General features: G+C 38.3%; 1 protein-coding gene across 2 annotated transcripts in view; it reads left to right on the top strand.

The window, feature by feature from the left end:
• The window catches only part of PTPN21 (protein tyrosine phosphatase non-receptor type 21), a 40,026-nt gene extending 23,437 nt beyond the window's left edge, over positions 1-16,589 (top strand). For both annotated transcript variants that reach the window (XM_066552130.1, XM_066552132.1), the window contains 7 exons: positions 932-2,397; positions 4,660-4,797; positions 6,444-6,665; positions 7,793-7,921; positions 8,235-8,469; positions 9,130-9,290; positions 10,110-16,589. In XM_066552130.1, the coding sequence (XP_066408227.1) occupies positions 932-2,397; positions 4,660-4,797; positions 6,444-6,665; positions 7,793-7,921; positions 8,235-8,469; positions 9,130-9,290; positions 10,110-10,238 (2,480 nt within the window). In that variant the 3' untranslated portion in view covers positions 10,239-16,589. The remainder of the gene's footprint in view (positions 1-931; positions 2,398-4,659; positions 4,798-6,443; positions 6,666-7,792; positions 7,922-8,234; positions 8,470-9,129; positions 9,291-10,109) is intronic.
• The last annotated feature ends 251 nt before the right edge of the window (positions 16,590-16,840 follow it).

The following is a 16,840-nucleotide window of genomic DNA, read 5'->3' as shown; positions in this document are numbered from 1 at the left end:
GGCCAGCTCACTGGGAAGGGAATAAGCACATTTTCTATCAAAACAGAGTTACACAGATCTGAATGAAATACAGGTATTCAGCTACATTCAGAATGTAACTGAATTCTTTGCAGTTTAGTGTTGTAAGTATTGCTGGGTACTTGCTACAACAAGTGTCCAATTTTTGAACATTTTTTTCATAAAACAATTTTTGGTTTTCAGCAAATTCATTAACATAAGTGTGGCAATTATTTTGGTGAACCCAAACAGTTAAATAATGAAGGCATCTACAACAATAACTGAATCTGGAGACTGGCAGATTGTACATCCAATGAAGTAGTAATTAAAATGACTAAATATGTCTTGGATGTCTTCAAAATTTCTGGAGGAAAGTTAGTTTGGGTTTTTTTGAGGTCTTGTGCTATACCTACATACATTTTGAAGGAGTAGAAGAGAGAAGAGCAAGAGGTTTTGTCTGTTTTTTATGGGGTTGTTTTTAGGTTGTTGGTGGTATTTTTGTTTTAGTTTGGTTTTTTGTTGTGTTTTTTTTTTTTCTTTCTTTGTTTGCTGTTCATTAGTGCAAATCCTAGTGTAGACATTAATTTTTCAGTGGTATGGCTTAAGATTGATATGAACTTTGTTTATTTTGGACTGAACTTAGGAAGCTTATCCTAAAGAGAAGAAAGTAATTCATAAACAGATGGTGTTTTTCCATAGGGATTTACATGATTGAAATAAATATAATATGTTATTCTGATGTATATGCCTTGGGTATCAACAGCAACAGAAAAGCTGGGATTTTGGTTTGGGTTTTTTTCCTTTACATTTCAATACATAGCTAAAAATAACTGAGGTTTTAAAAATCTCAAACATTGCCTTTGCTACTTCTTAATAGAGGATAACTTTGTTTGATGTCCTGGACATAAAGATTGTTCTTACACTTTGCTTTCAGATAACCTCTTTGTGAGCAATCAGAACGGATACTACTGTCACTCTCAGACTAGCTTGGATAGAGCCCCTCACGACTACAGTGGTCGGATCCGCAATGGGAGTGTCTATAGTGCACACAGCACAAACTCCTTGAACAATCCACAGCATTACTTGCAGCCATCCCCCATGTCCTCTAACCCAAGCATTACTGGAAGTGATGTGCTCAGAACTGACTATGTCCCATCACACAGACACAGTGCACTAATACCACCTTCTTACCGTCCCACGCCAGACTATGAGACTGTGATGAGACAGCTCAACAGGGGGATGGTGCACACAGACAGGCAGAGTCATTCAATGAGAAATCTTAACATCAGCAACACATATGCCTACAGCAGGCCCGATGCCTTAGTTTACAGTCAGCCTGAAATTCGAGAGCATGCCCACTTTGCTGCCCCACAGTCCAACCATTATCCATTTAACCTGAACTACAGCTTCCATAGCCAATCCCCCTACCCCTATCCTGCTGAAAAGCGCCCAGTTGTTGGGGCAGTCAGTGTGCCTGAGCTGACAAATGTGCAGCTCCAGTCTCAGGATTACCCAGCACCCAACATAATGAAGACTCAAGTCTATCGACCGCCTCCGCCGTACCCGTACCCCAGGCCTGCAAACAGTACTCCAGACCTTTCCCGGCACATCTACATCAGCAGCAGCAACCCAGATCTCATCACCAGGCGAGTGCACCACTCTGTGCAGACGTTCCAGGAGGACAGCCTGCCCGTGGCTCATTCCCTTCAGGAGGTCAGTGAACCTCTGACATCGGCACGCCACGCTCAGCTGCAGAAAAGGAACAGTATTGAAATAGCAGGCTTGACTCCCAGCTTTGAAGGAATAAGAATTAAAGAGAGGACCATGTCAGCTTCTGCAGCAGATGTGGCTCTTCCAAGAGTTATCTCAGAAGGATCACAGCCCAACATTCTGATGGAGAGAACGAAGCAAAAAGAAGGTGAGCAAGAAGAATGCGTGAACTGTGATCACAAGAAAACCCTGTCAGATGCCACTATGCTGATTCACAGTAGTGAGGAAGAAGAAGAATTTGAAGAAGAGAATAAGGCCAGTACAAGTCTTTCTCCTCTCCCTGAAGATCAAACCCAACTTTCATCTGTTATGGGAGGTTATTCTCATGATTCAGTACTAAACTACCCTTATAGCTCTGTTGCTTCATCTGCTGGCCCTTTGCATATCCTTGAGCCTAAATTACATATCACAGAGGCAGAAAAGAGAATGAAAGATATGAGTCCTGTTCATTTACTAGTAGAAAGCCAGGTACAGAGAAGAGGGGAAGGACTGCTTACTCCATCTATGTCAGAATCTGATCTTACAACATCAGGGAGATACAGAGTAAGGAAAGATTCAATAAAGAAGAGACCCGTGTCCGATCTTTTGTCTGGGAAGAAGAATATTGTGGAAGGCCTTCCCCCTCTAGGTGTAAGTGGATACTATTTGTCTTGTTTTGAGTTGTCTGTAGCAGTTGATTGTTGTTTTCGTTTGGGGTTCTTTTAGTCAGTCTGAGATGCTTTTAAAACATTTGAATTAAGGCTACCTTAAGCTTGACCTTTATATTTCTATGTTTCCCTGGTTAACTTTGCTTAGCTGTCTTTTATCCCCTTATCAGCCATGTCTGAGTTCTGTTTGCTTTGTCCACTCACTCACACAAATCCAGCTGTGCAGTCTCCATCCATCTGAAAACCTAACCTGGCTAGGAACTTTAGAAGAGCTAATTTAAAATAAGTTCTAGATCCCTATTCTGCCGTACTTCTTATCTGGAGCAGAAGCAACTCTTCCTGTTCAACTTTCTTATCTTCCTCTCACTGAAAAATGATATGTAGCTGAAAAATGTTTACTTTTAAAAAAAATGTTTACCTGCTTCTTCTGACCTAAGAGGGAACCTGACACCTTTAGGAATAAATTCTTTCCTTGCATTTTCTTCTTTACTTCATGCCTTCCTTTTTCATATCCTCTCCCTTTTGCCTTCTCTTCAACCTGTTTTTACCCCACTGAAGGTATTTCTTACTTGCCATATCTCTTTCTCCTACTCCAATCTCAGGACACTGTAAATAGTGAAAAACTGCAAGTTTCACCTTTTCCGTAATTCCCACCTCACAGAAACATCAGAGTCTGTGTGGAATGCACAATTTCACTGGCACTCCTTAGTGCCCACTTTGCTTTAAAATTTTGTTCAGTTTTATGCAGTTTGTGGAAGATTTCAGATGCTAATAGAGGAAGACCATTTTATATTATTATTTTGCCTTTTAAATTTGATTGATACCTGAGTTAGTGTCAAATAGTTTTCTACACAAACTGGACTGCAGGGGAGCTGCTATATAAATTGTACTGCTGTGGTAATAGCAGATATTGCAAAAACTAACCTGTGCAAAAGCTATGTATTGAAATAGTTACTACTCTCACAAGTTTTTGTCTGTCAGCTAGACATGGAGCTAAACACAATGAAATGAACCTCCATCAGCTTGTATGTTTTTCTACATTTTTTTTCTCCTGTTTTTTAATGTGGCTGTAAGGAAAAAAAGGGATAGCATCGTCCTTGTGTTCACATTTAGATAGTTACTTAGTATTTGTTTTCCAAAATATACATTTTCAGACAGTAATGTGTCTACCAAAATCATACTCTGCTTTTCCTTTTGACAGTTACGTAGTTATGGCATGTTCCTGTCTACCTTTAAATTAAATCAATGTTAGAACTTTTTCATTGCAAGTGTTTGTAACATAGTTTCTGCTTCAGAAACATTTAAGTGTTGTTGCATAATACAGAACATTACCTTTCTGTATTCACAATGGAGATGAATATCCTAGTTACAAAGCTGGCCCCAACCAATGCTTGCACATTTTGCTTTTCAATGAAGTTTTATTGTTGTGTTTGTGTTCACTTCACTTTTAAATGCAGTCTCATCCTGTTAGGTTTGTCTTCCTATTTCTTACCACCATTTAACTTGTGAAAACATTATCATACAAGCAGTACATGTGCTCATATTTTCTGTGTATTTTTGTTAACAATTAAACTTAGCAATGGCAGGAATGATGAAGTTTCCTCTTACCCATTTTAAAAGAATAATTTGAATTGAGTCCTTCATAGAAATCCCCCTTTGATATTTTTCACCAAATAATGAATGGTAATTCTGTAATTTAGATTCGTGGCCCAGTCCAGGACTCAAATCTGTCTGCAGTCCTATGTTCATGTTTTGTATGTCAAGTTTGTTGCAAAACATTTGACATCTTAACATTTGTTAAGATATTTACGAATTTCTTAAAGGTATATGTTCATTGCCTGATTGTAGGGAAGAAAAGTGCCTGCAAACTGAAGAATCTAGTAAGGAATCATTGTTATGTATTTTTGGGTTTGGGAAATGTTCCCAGGTCTGTTCAAGAATGTTAAGTATCTGCAGTTGCCACCTCACACCCTCAGTGGTGAGCTTTGTAGAGAACAATATTTGTCATTCTCATGCAGTTTCATTAACCTGTCTGGAATGAAGACAGACCTGTGTTGTGTCCTTGGAGGAATGTAGTCCCACCACCCTAATCTCTCACTGCAGGGCTTATCAAAGAAAAAGGTCAGAGCTGTTCACAGAAGAGGCCAGAGAAGTATCTTTTGCTTAGCTGAACTCATCTGGTTTCTGCTTTATAACTTCATCATATATTTAAGAATATTTACAAGTTTTAGCTTTTCTTTTGCAGGGTATGAAAAAGAATAAAAATGATGCAAAAAAAATGGGGCCTCTGAAGCTAGCTGCCCTAAATGGACTGGCATTGACTAGGATGCCTCTGCCAGATGAGGGGAAGGAAGAATCAACGAGAGCAACAAATGATGAACGAGTATGTTGAAGTTTTTTAATGCTTGATTTACAATAGCAATTTTTCAAAATTACATGCTTATGAATGCTACATTTTACTGACTGTAAAATGCTTCATATTAAGGCAACTCAAATGCTGAGAAGAGAAACAAAATAAAAAGATTCCAGGTTGACAAGTCATTGCTAAAGTATTGGGTGTAATTCAGATTTTTCTTTAAGATGACAGTGATTCAACTATAGTTTACCCTTTGAATATACAGGAAATGAATTAACTAGTACCTGCTCATATATTTTTGTGCAACTCATCCTGCTTTCTCTCTTAATTTTGGGTTTTCCAGGGTGAAAAGGTGTGAAATTTAAAATTCTGAGTGTGAGATTGATTTTATTTGCAATTATTAGTACTTCATATGGTATTTAGAGTAAGTTTTGCAGTCGAGTAAGAGTTGTAGTTTTGCAGTTAAATTGCATCTCCGGAATACAACTTATGCAGATTGAATTTATCTGTTTTGTTCAGGTAGAGCCCAAAAGATATAGATAGAACTTGTTTGTTGTACTGAAATTTTAAACTCAGTAGAGGATGTCAGATCAATGAGAGGACATCAATTTCTAGAATTTGAGGATCATTCTTTGAGAAACATAAGACTCCATCAGCTTGTGTCAGGATAAAAAAATGTAAAAGTAAAAACTAGTCAAAAAATGCTCAGCTTCATGCGATTGTCAGTTTAAATATGTGAGTTTAGCCTAAAGATAATAAATGAGTTTCTGCAGTTCATGTATTGTTGTGCAAATTGCATATGAGGGAAGTTTACACCTTCCTCTGTAACATTTGGCATACTTACTTGATATAAGACACTTCTATGACCTGATACCACAGAGCAGTTGCTGTAAGAATCTGGGGACATGTGACATAGATGAAATTTTCTGGCTGAAATCTGACATATTATTCCTCCTTATTGTTGGCAGAGAGATGCAGAAATTCCAGAAGTGTCTTATGATTTAGAAACAACTTGGCTTTGAAAGAATAAATGGGAGGAGGGAGTAGTTTATTAAATAAAAAAGATTGAATTATACTATTAGAAAAAAATTCTGGGTTTATGCTTTAACTGCAGCAAGTTTCTAAGGCAGCTTTCCTGCCTTAGAAACTTGCTGCAGTTAAAGTGTAAATCCAGATTTTTTTCTAATAGTTTTCCTCCATCCAAAAAACTAAGTTTGTGAGGTTTTTTATTATTATTTTTGCGTTTATTATAACGTTAAAGGAGACATTAACAATGATGTCACCTAGCTGCTATATTGAGCAGGTGGATCAAAGGTATTTGAAGCACTATGCAGTATGGTATAGTTGTCTGGTTGGCCAATTTTTTTCTCCCCAGATGGGCTGTCTTTACAGAAACTATGAAGTAATTTTTCCTTTACCAGCAGTATCCAAATAAATCTTTGTGACCTAGTGAAGAATAACAGGCTGCTTAGTTTTCACTTGAACAAAATTCCTGCCGGTTAGGGTTGCCTCTAATTTATTCTGGTATGCTTGTGGAAACATTAATAGCTGGAAAAGCATTGCAGAAGTATGGAGGAGAAGAAAATACGTCCATTTTACACTTCATGAGTTCTCTGTATAAACAGACTCCCCTCAGAGTGTGACCTTGCATGGCTGTGTGTCCTGTGTTGCAGTGCAGAGCCCTGGAGCAGCGGCTGGAGCAGGGCATGGTGTTCACGGAGTACGAGCGCATCCAGAAGAAAAGGCTGCTGGATGGGGAGTGCTCCATAGCCCGGCTGCCGGAGAACGCCGAGAGGAACCGCTTCCAGGACGTCCTTCCCTATGATGATACCAGGGTGGAGCTGGTCCCAACCAAAGAAAACAACACAGGTTACATCAACGCATCCCATATCAAGGTGAGAGAAATGCTCTCGGAGAAAAATTTCCCAGTTCATGTGCAACTGAAAATGCATTTGCCTATCAGTTTTTGGTTTGGTGAGATCAGTGACAATCCCTTCATCTCTCTCTCTTTCTTTTCTTCTCCAGGGTTTCTTTGGGGAAAGCAGGAACCTGTTTTCCTAATCACCTAGAATAATAGAGGATTAATTATTGGAGGGATCTTCTGCATTTTGATTCTGTGTTGATTTGATCTACTGTTGCTTTTCTGTGTTTCCTCTCTGGGGATTGCTGCTAAAAGAAGGCATGTCCCTTCTGCCCAGAGCTAAGGAGCAAATAGGTTTAAAGCAAACTGGGATCCTCTGCAATGACTGTGATATTTTTGAGCTGCATTGTTTCTTCCTTTTCTGTAATCTCAGACTATCCACTATGGGCAGTAGGCTTGCTCCTAGCTTAAGCTTTTTTGGATGGTTAGAGCCAGAGCCAGGGGGAAACTGGCTTTTTCAAAGCCTTCAGCTGATCTCTTTCTCCATCCTTAACTCTTTAAGCTCTGTTTAAAAGAATTTGAAGGGTGTTTTCAAGAACCTTGAAGGAAGTTCATTTTTCAGTATATTTATCTGCTCTAAGTGCAACTACAGTTGTTTTCTATGAAAAGAGTTGAGATTGTCAAAGCAGCACTTGTGTTGCTGTCTTTTTTTAATAAATCTGTTTGTATACTGACATGGCATCATAGTTTCTCTGCTTCATTCACAAATGTTGACCCTTCTCAAGCAAGATAATATTTTTTCAGGAAATAACAACTAGTACAGTAATAATATTTACAGCACCAGAGCAGAAAGCTTCTCTAAACCTGAATTTGCTAAAATACCTTAAATTCACAAAGGAGAAATACAATTTTGTTTTCTCAGTTTGACATGAAGCTTGTGATATAAAATACATTTATTTAGCTATGAACCTGTACAATTCTGGCTCTTCTGCATCTAATGTGACAAGATGCAGCTAAAAAATAGGGCAGATATAACTCACAATGGGCTTCTACTTCTGTGGTGTTGCAATTTTTTTCATTTTGTGCATCTTGAAATGGCTGACGTTAGAACTGGGGAGAGGGTTTTCAATAATTACTAATCTAATGTCTTTGTTTTTACAGATCTCTGTTGGTGGCATAGAGTGGGATTACATTGCCACGCAGGGCCCTTTGCAAAACACATGTCAGGATTTCTGGCAGATGATCTGGGAACAAGGGATTGCCATCATCGCTATGGTGACGGCAGAGGAAGTGAGTATAAATTGAGTCAGGTTTCTCCCAGAAATTCCACAATTGGTTTTTTATAATCTGTTAGAGGAGGGGGATGTTTTTTTCCACCAACTAGATGGATTGAAGATAAGTTTCTAGTGTCCCCTTTCTGTCTTGATTCCTTTGGCAGAAAAATGAATTTGCAAACTCTTTCTGCTGGAAAGTTGGTTTTCCCAGTAAGAGGCCGTAACATGTTAGTACTGCTTAGGGGAGGAGAAATGCAGTTGTTACTACAGGAACATTATTTGTATGAATGTTCTTAGGTTTCTTGCTAAGCAAGTGTTCTGCTTTTCAGGAAAGTGGGAGAGAAAAAAGCTTCAGATACTGGCCACGTCTTGGTTCAAGACACAACACTGTGACATATGGAAGATTTAAGATTACCACGCGATTCCGCACCGACTCAGGCTGCTACGCCACGACAGGTTTGAAGATTAAACATCTTCTCACAGGACAGGAGAGAACAGTTTGGCATTTGCAGTATACTGACTGGCCAGAGCATGGCTGTCCAGAAGATTTAAAGGGATTTTTATGTAAGTTGTATTTAATAGCTTTGTTTTTGGGTGTGGTTTGTGGTGTTCTATTAATACCTTCTGAAATGGCTGCTATATATGAAGTAACTTTGGACAAGTATGCCAAGCATTCCATTGTAAAAGGCTTCTTCACACAAGCAAGAGATACTGAATTATATTTTTTTCAGGAATATACCAGTTTATTAAAGTGACTCCTTCTGTCTAAAGCAAATAATTTACCAGAAGTCCATATAGAATAAACATAATTGCACTGCATACTACGCATTTGAGTATGTTGCAGCAGTAGTTGTCTTTAATAGGAATAGGAGAACAAGGCAAGGAAATCCTTACAAAAGCTAGATGATCCTTGTAGATCTGTATTGCTATGGTTGGGGTATGACTTCTGCATCTAATGTGACAAGAATGCAGCTAAAAAATGGGGCAGATATAACTCACAATGGGCTTCTACTTCTGTGGTGTTGCAGTCTTTTTTCATTTTATGCATCTTCAAATTGCTGACGTTAGAACTGGGGGGAAGGTTTGTGATTTGTACGATGTATCCTGTTTCTGTGGCATGTCCATTGTTAAATTACTACTTTCTGGGGGTCATACAGCATAATAGCACAGCTTATGTGGCTTCATCTCCTAAATGACTGATTTGTGTCCTGTTGAACGTGGCAGCGTACCTGGAGGAGATCCAGTCGGTGCGGCGCCACACCAACAGCACGGCAGAGCCCAGGAGCCCCAATCCGCCGCTGCTGGTGCACTGCAGCGCGGGCGTGGGACGCACTGGGGTGGTCATTCTGGCAGAGATCATGATCGCCTGCTTGGAACACAACGAGGTGAGCTCCTCTTCTTCCTTGTGCTTCAAATCATGTTAGGGACTGGAAGGGGCAATAACCTGCCTAGAATGTGTTATGGCTGTTCATCTGAGCAGCTGTTGGGAGAGGCCTTACTACTGTGCTTGAAATGGCTCTTGGGAATTCAACAGAAGTTAATAATCTTCTAGAGCTGCCCACATGCACACCAGGCACTGGAATGCTCATTTGGATTCTTGACTCCCTAAGCTGTTGAGTCATTGAGTGGAGCAAGGTATGCCCTAGGCCACTGAGAATATTTCATGATTTCATCCTGATTCTACTGCTCCTTGCCTTTATTAGAATCGATAATATTCAAGAACATGCTTTGTAGCCAGTCTCTGTACTTGTTACTATTTTGTTCCTAAGTGCAGTGTATTTGTAGTATCAGTAGAGGACAATGTGGTAGTTTAATAGAATAAAATCAGTCCTGTCAACTTTTAGCCAGAAGTGGATGGCTGTAAAATGTTCATTAATAATACAATATGTCAACTGAAACTCAACAAACTTATTTCATTGTGCATCCCTCTCCTAACACTGTAACAGACTTTTTCAGCTATTAGATTTGTGGAGACCAATACCCCATGAGATAGGTACCTTTACCATTATGCATATTTCCCAGATGGTCAGTGGTGTAGTGCAGTCCATACTGCAGGCAGGGGCAATGAATTGTCAGAGCTGAAATCAGAACAGCTGCCTCTGTCTTTAGATCACTAAGATACTGCTCTGAACCTCCTGCTGGGAACAGGCGAGCCAGTTTTCTTGCTCACCAGTCACCTGTAATATTTTGTTCCTTTCTTGCAGATGCTGGACATCCCACGAGTGCTGGATATGTTGAGGCAGCAGAGGATGATGATGGTGCAGACTCTTTCGCAGTACACTTTCGTCTATGGAGTTCTCATTCAATTTCTCAAAAGTTCTAGACTCATCTAACCCCTGCCACTTCCTAAGAGACTCTGCAAGAGTTTACAGAAAGAAAATTGGAGTTGTCCAGACCTGGTCTCACAGGTGTTTTCCTCATTTGATGAATCCCAGAGTTACCATTTGGGGCTGCCATGGGACTGTTAAATGCGAATCAGTGTAACAGTCCCTGCACAGCAGGATCTTTGCTGGTCTGAATTCTTCCCACGTTCAGCCACTGTCACATTAAGGAATGATTTTACTTGTACTGGTCTGCAGTACTTGCACACGTTCTTTAGAGTGGTGTTACTCTGAGCAAAATAAGTATCTTATGGAATAGAGGTATATAGTACAATTTTACTGACATTATGTTTTGAAACATAATTGTTGACTGTGCAAAAGCTAAAATCTGTAGCTGCAGATGTGGTTAGAAATCTGCCCCTTGGGAAAGTCAAGGTCTTATGCAGTTTGATTCTGCTTTCAATTTTATATTTAGAACAATACATCTATATTTTTAAAAATTAACATTTGGTTTCCTCTGGCTTACTTAGCAAAATTAGCAGCTCTTAAATATTTTAAGCTGTTGCTTTAAGAACAGTTATTTTTATATTCAGGATTTTTAAATTTAAAAGAAAATGAACCACCACAACAGAAAACTTTTAAACATAGCAATATTTTCAGAGGAGAAGACTGACAATGTTTGAACCAACTTTTCAAAAATCATGCAGAAAGTCCTAGGGAAGCCTTTGGTAGTTAGCTGTAGTGCCATGTAATAGAATAGACAAGTGAAAGATGATGGTAACTGTTGATAACTTTCATTTGAGAGGAGGTATGTTTACCTGCAATGGACAGGGGAAAAATATTTTAAGTATCTGTGAGGTTATTGGAAACAAATGGTTGAGAGAAAGTACATATTCAGTATTATTCATATATTTAGAGGACAGTTTGATTTTACTGGCTGAAATCAAAGTGGATGCAAATGTTTTAAGCACTTTTTTTGCTCTGTTATTTATGTAGCTAAATATAGAGACTATAATCATGCATTGTTTCATTTGGTAATATACCATTACTAACCTGTTATTTTAAGAAGAGCTTTTTAAGTTGATGAAGAGAGAGAACCAAAATGGGAGTAGGAAGGTGCAGAGTGGTGAAGTGGAAATGATTGTCTGAAAGCGTAATGGAGGAGGTGTGGCAGCTATGATTGCTGGTTTACACAGTGCAAAGATGACCTTAAAAAAAGTTAATGTTCCAGCCAAGAAAGCCAGTAAAGCACTGGAAGTTTCTGTAGAATCCTCCAGATTATTTTGTTAGTGCTAGAGCAAATTTTGCTAATGCTGTGCAGCGTTGCACTGAAGAACATTTGAGAAAGTGCAGAAAAAGAGCTCTTAGAGGAAGCACCGGAGATGGGGGTAATTTAGTAGCTGTGTAAGTGGCTGAGTCAGTGGCTGTGCATGGACCTGAAGTAGGCAGGTACAACCTACTGGTCAAATGATGATATCCCTAAATAATCCTCTGTGGTTTTCCGTGGGGACAGCGTGGTTTTAGCTGCCTTTCCAAGTGTTTTGAGATGCTGAGTTGAAAATCCCTATTCCAAATTGAGCTATAATTTTTGATATCTGGTTTAATTAAAAAAAAAACCAAAACTGTATAGCAGACCAGTCTGCAGGCATGGTTAAGTGTACATTTCCCTTGATACCTGCTTAGTGAAATGAAATGGAACTAAAAGTAAGGTTTATTAGTGCTGAAATTGTTATTTTTCTGAGCTCTAACAAGGGTTTGGAAACTATTAACCCCCTTCAAAACAATAGCTGTGTCCCAGAACACGAATTAAGAATTATAAATAGGTTGCCTCAGTTTCCTTTGTAATAAGCTGCTTCCATGAAGTTAAACATATGGTCCAAATGGCATTGAGATAATATATCATTTTATACAAAAGATATTTCTTTTAGGTACACAGTATTGATCTGATGCTTTCAGGTCTGCTTGAAAGCAGTCTGATTTGTTGTACTCTCAGTATAAGTTAGATGGAATATTTCAGACTAGGGAAAAGAAAAGTTCTTATATAAAATGCCTAGGAATTGTTAATTGCCAAACATAAAACAGGAAGTCCAGAGGAAACCAGTTGCTGAAGACAGATTCTTTATACATACAACTTGCAAACATACCAATCTGACATATCTGTGTTGACAGAAGTATTAAAAGAAGCAAACATACTTAGCTATTTTTATCATGCTCAGTTTTAAAAACATTGTTAATTTTTGCCACAGTTCACTTCTGTCTGCAGAAATGTTATTGAATGGGAGGGCAGGCTCTAAAATGTAGCTTGTACCATTTCCATTTCTTAACTTTGCACTGTGATTTTCATAACCTGATAGATGCAGTTTTAATGTCATGATGGACAAGCAGAACCTCAAGCAGCAGTTTCTGAGACAGAACATCAGCTATGAGGCATGAAAAGGAACAGTAATAACAAGCAATTTAATCCAGTATCTATGGGATTATCTGAGGTGGGTGAGGAAATGTGTGTCTTTTAGCTTATTTTTCTGTTTAGCTAAAAGAAGTTGTGTTCACTTTTAGAGGTGGTTCTGCTCAAATCTTGTAGTCACAGTCTTGTTTTTTTCAGTGTATCACTGCTACCTCCTCCCCTTCAGCTTCCAGTTCTGTCCATCAGCAGTCTGTTTTTGCAGTGATAGACTTGACCTGATTAGACTTGACTCTATGTGAGTTTTTCTACTGAATACCGTAGGATTGCTTTTGTTTGTAAGCATATGGCTCCAAGTGGGCATTGAAAATGAGCAGTTTCTCTTCTAGATACCAAATGAAATTAAACTTCACAACCTTCTTAAAAAAATATTTTTTAAACCAGTGTTTAGATTTTCAGTTAACTTATAAAAGACAATTCAGATTTTAGCACTTTTGTTCTGAGCCTTGAAAAGGGATGCATTTTTACATGTAGTTGTGCTGGGTGCTTCATGAAGTTCTGGATGTTATAACAATATCCACTGTCCAAATCCAGCCACAGTGTGAGTCAGAGGTGGATTTATTTGTCAAAGACTTAAAATTTCTCTAAAAGCCTGTCCAATTTTGCCAAATGTGTATCTGTTTTTATGGGGATGAAATCAGATGATTATGCAAGATTTGAACAGTTTGTTTAGTAAGAAAAGTTGTATGAAGAATTCTTGGCAAAGATGATGCTGATCTCTAGGGATGTCAGAGCTCTCAGGGACAAATAAAGGTGCTATATACTGTCAAGAGACAGATTTGATGGTCTTTTGTTGACTAGATAGAAGATGCTTTCTAGGATCAAATTATATGAAGAGACAGGAGAAGAACATACAAACTGTAGTAAGGACATCTGCATATTTTGTTTCTTTCTTGGTTGCTCTGATGAGAGAATTTTTTTTTGGCCGGTGAATCTTTGTAGTCTTGGGCTAAAACCTGTTCTCTAAGAAGCAAAAGTCGGAGCCCTGTCCATTACAAAGATGTCACTGACTTAGCTGGGAAGGCTTTAGGCTGCAGTCCCTGTCTCTTCTGGCCCTGTTTGGTGAGGGAGGAGCTCTGAGGTGCACAGGGGAGTTTTGCACAGCCTCTGCAGCCTGCACAGCAGTGCTTCCCTTTTCTGCTGCCCCCCAGGAAGAGCAGGAAAAGTTTTATGCCTTATATTTCACTCATTGGAAAACCTTTCACACAAGGTGCAGGATGCTACAGTTTATATGTAGAAATACATTTAATTCAAAGAAGGTGACCAAGGCAGTGTTCCTGTATTTCTGTGGATGAAAAGCTGCTCTAAGTTATCACCAACATTTAGAAAAAAAGTCAAATACAGTAATAACAAATAAAAGTAAAATAAATTTTTACTAAAGTGGAAAAGATTCTTGACATTTTACATTTGGCTTCTCTTGTAATCCTGTGTATCTCTTTTTGAAGTGGGCAACACTTGGAGCAATTTTCTCCAGAATGGCTCCTTAAAATGTAATAAGTAAGACTGAGGCTTGCTGCTCCAGCTGCTGCTGCATGTTTTGTGTTGGAGCAGCTGTTAAAGTTGAGTGGCTCATAGATTTCAATGGCTTCTGGACCAAACTTGGAAACTGCAGGGTTGTTTATCATAGCTGTGTAATGAAAACTCAGTTTTAATATCAATAGCATTACTAAATCCCTGGAATTTAAAAGCGGTGAACCCATCACTCTATTTCAATAGTTCAAACTATCAATTTGAAAGAATCAATGCTTCAGTTGCTAAGAACTCAGTGCTTTAGTGTTTAGGGTTGGGTTTTTTTCTGATAGTGCAAAGTTGTGGAAAGCCAGAGTCCAGCCCTGCAAGATGCAAAATTCCTGCAGTTCTTCATGATACTGTAGGAATTAACGTGGGCTTACTGCCAATGAAAGCTTGAGCCCTTGAAGCATGAATATGCACCTCTGCTTTAAATTCAAATACAGATTACAAGAATTAACCAAAAGAATGCAGCAGGAATGTGCATACAGGAAACTACAGCATTCAAAGGAAAAGTAGATGAGAGTTCAAAAGAAATTCTCTTGTGCAAGTACAAAATTTTGGACGTAGAGAGTGAGGATTTGAGGAGTGGCAGAAGGCATTTGGAGGAGGATTTGGAATGTTTTGTATCCAAAGTAGAGCTGCTAGCAGGGTTTGAGTCATATGGTATGTTTTTCATGGCATGGTAGGGTAAATGAATGTAGTCATAGGTGTTATTTTTACTGGCTTTTTAAAATGTGATTTTTTTTAAACTCCAAATACTTTTTCAGAGGCTCTGTTATTTTTACATATCTTCCTTTCCAAATGTATTGAATGCAATCTGTCAGCTTAATTTCTGTTTACTTATTAAAGGTCAGATTTTTCAAACTACAGTCTTTGGTTTTACAGATACAAATTGCAGGGGGAATAGGCATACTTGCAATTTTGCAGTGATAATTTCTAATGGATGCAGGTGAGATGATTCAAAATTCTAACTATGTTTTGAATGAAGCCAGGTGTTTACAGGTGGTGTGAGTTGCACCAAGTTAAGGCTGGGCTAACAATGAGACTCTTGTCATGTGGAATTTACCACGTACTTAGAAGCTCTGTTTCAGTGCAGCATTTGCAACACAGTGACATTAAAACAGTGTAACGCTGTGCTAAGATAAGGGAAAAAAATCTTAAACTGCTGTTGCAAATGTGTCTGTGAAAGGAGAAGCTAAAGAAAAAAAAGTCTTAGTATGATCTTGCCTGGGACCGGCTAACTTGGTGCACTCTGCTGGCATCACATGTCACTTTAAGGTCTAACTGGGCTGAAAAAAAAGGATTTGTTAACTTCAATGAGCATTTCAAAAAATGGTTGCTGAATAGCCTTTGGTTCTATTCTTTGCTATTTTCCACATCGTGCTGTGTTTGATGGTGAAGAATAACCTACAGGGTGTTTGTTTTGTTGAAGTGTATTCTTCAGCTTTACGTAGGGAATGAAGATAGAAATCAAATGTAAAGAATCTAATGAACAGAGTTTACAACAGATCCAGCCTGTGGCAAGTCAAAGAGCAAAACTGCAGATACTGTAATGTTCTTTGATTCAGATATGCAGCAATCAAAACTACCAAATTATTAATTTTATGAGCAGTTTCAGAAGGTGCCTAACTTCTATAAAGGGAATTAAATGCTGTTTTTCCATTTGGAAATATTTAGGTGAAATTAGGAGGCTTTCTTTTAATATACTTTAAAGACATTGCAAATGCCATTAATTTTTAGAATGGTAGGAAATTTGATGGAGAAAACCCCTGTAAAATCCTCCAGTCTGTCACCTTGCTAATGCTGGATAATTCTGACAGACAAGGTGTGTATGCTCTTTACAAAGATACTTGCTTAAGTTGCTTTGAAATACCCAACTTATCTGTCCTCTTTGTGGCTTTTCCGGGGGCACTTGGATGGAAATTTAGGAGGCTTTACCTGGCAAATCAGCAAGTATGTACACTCCTGCACACTGCTGAAATCTCTTCATTCATTAAATGCAAACAGGTGTTTGAAATCCTGTCAGCAGTTTTGTAGGGTTGAGTCCTTCATGTCAGAGGAACACAGGATCTGGCTCCATTTCCTTCAGTTTTCACTTGAGCCAGTATGCAAGGATTTAAATGGGACTTTGTTTAAAAGTAGCAAACATGAAGTATTATTTTCTAGTACTAAGCTAGTGGTTAACATGTCTGTTTTTTGCTGTCTTGCCACCAATACTGTAAAAATGTATAATCAAACCAGCTTTAATTCTTGTAAAACTGAAATTGGTTTGTAAAACAATGTATAAATTGTGTTTCATAGACAGAAAAGCTTGTATTACTGAATGTAATATATGTGAAATGAATATATTATAGTCTATTTTTGCCATGGAAATAAATATTTGAAGCAATTATGAGTTTTTATAGTTCCATTATTAAAGGAAAAATCCAAGAACTTACTGTTCATGTGTAATCCTAAGCTGCATCTTTGCCTTCAGTTCACAAAGGTGTGATCCCTCTTCTAACATGCTGCAAGTACTGGATATAAAATTTGTGTCAAGTATTAATAGGTGTCATCTTTGTGGCAGGAAAATCTTGTGCCTGCTGCTTTGTCATATTTTTTATTTCCCAACGTTTTGCATTTTCTAAAGCTGTTTTTGGTA

Source organism: Molothrus aeneus, chromosome 6, assembly GCF_037042795.1.
Source record: "Molothrus aeneus isolate 106 chromosome 6, BPBGC_Maene_1.0, whole genome shotgun sequence".
NCBI classification, from domain to species: domain Eukaryota; kingdom Metazoa; phylum Chordata; class Aves; order Passeriformes; family Icteridae; genus Molothrus; species Molothrus aeneus.
Note: the sequence above shows the minus strand (reverse complement) of the source record. Positions and strands in the feature narration are given on the sequence as shown.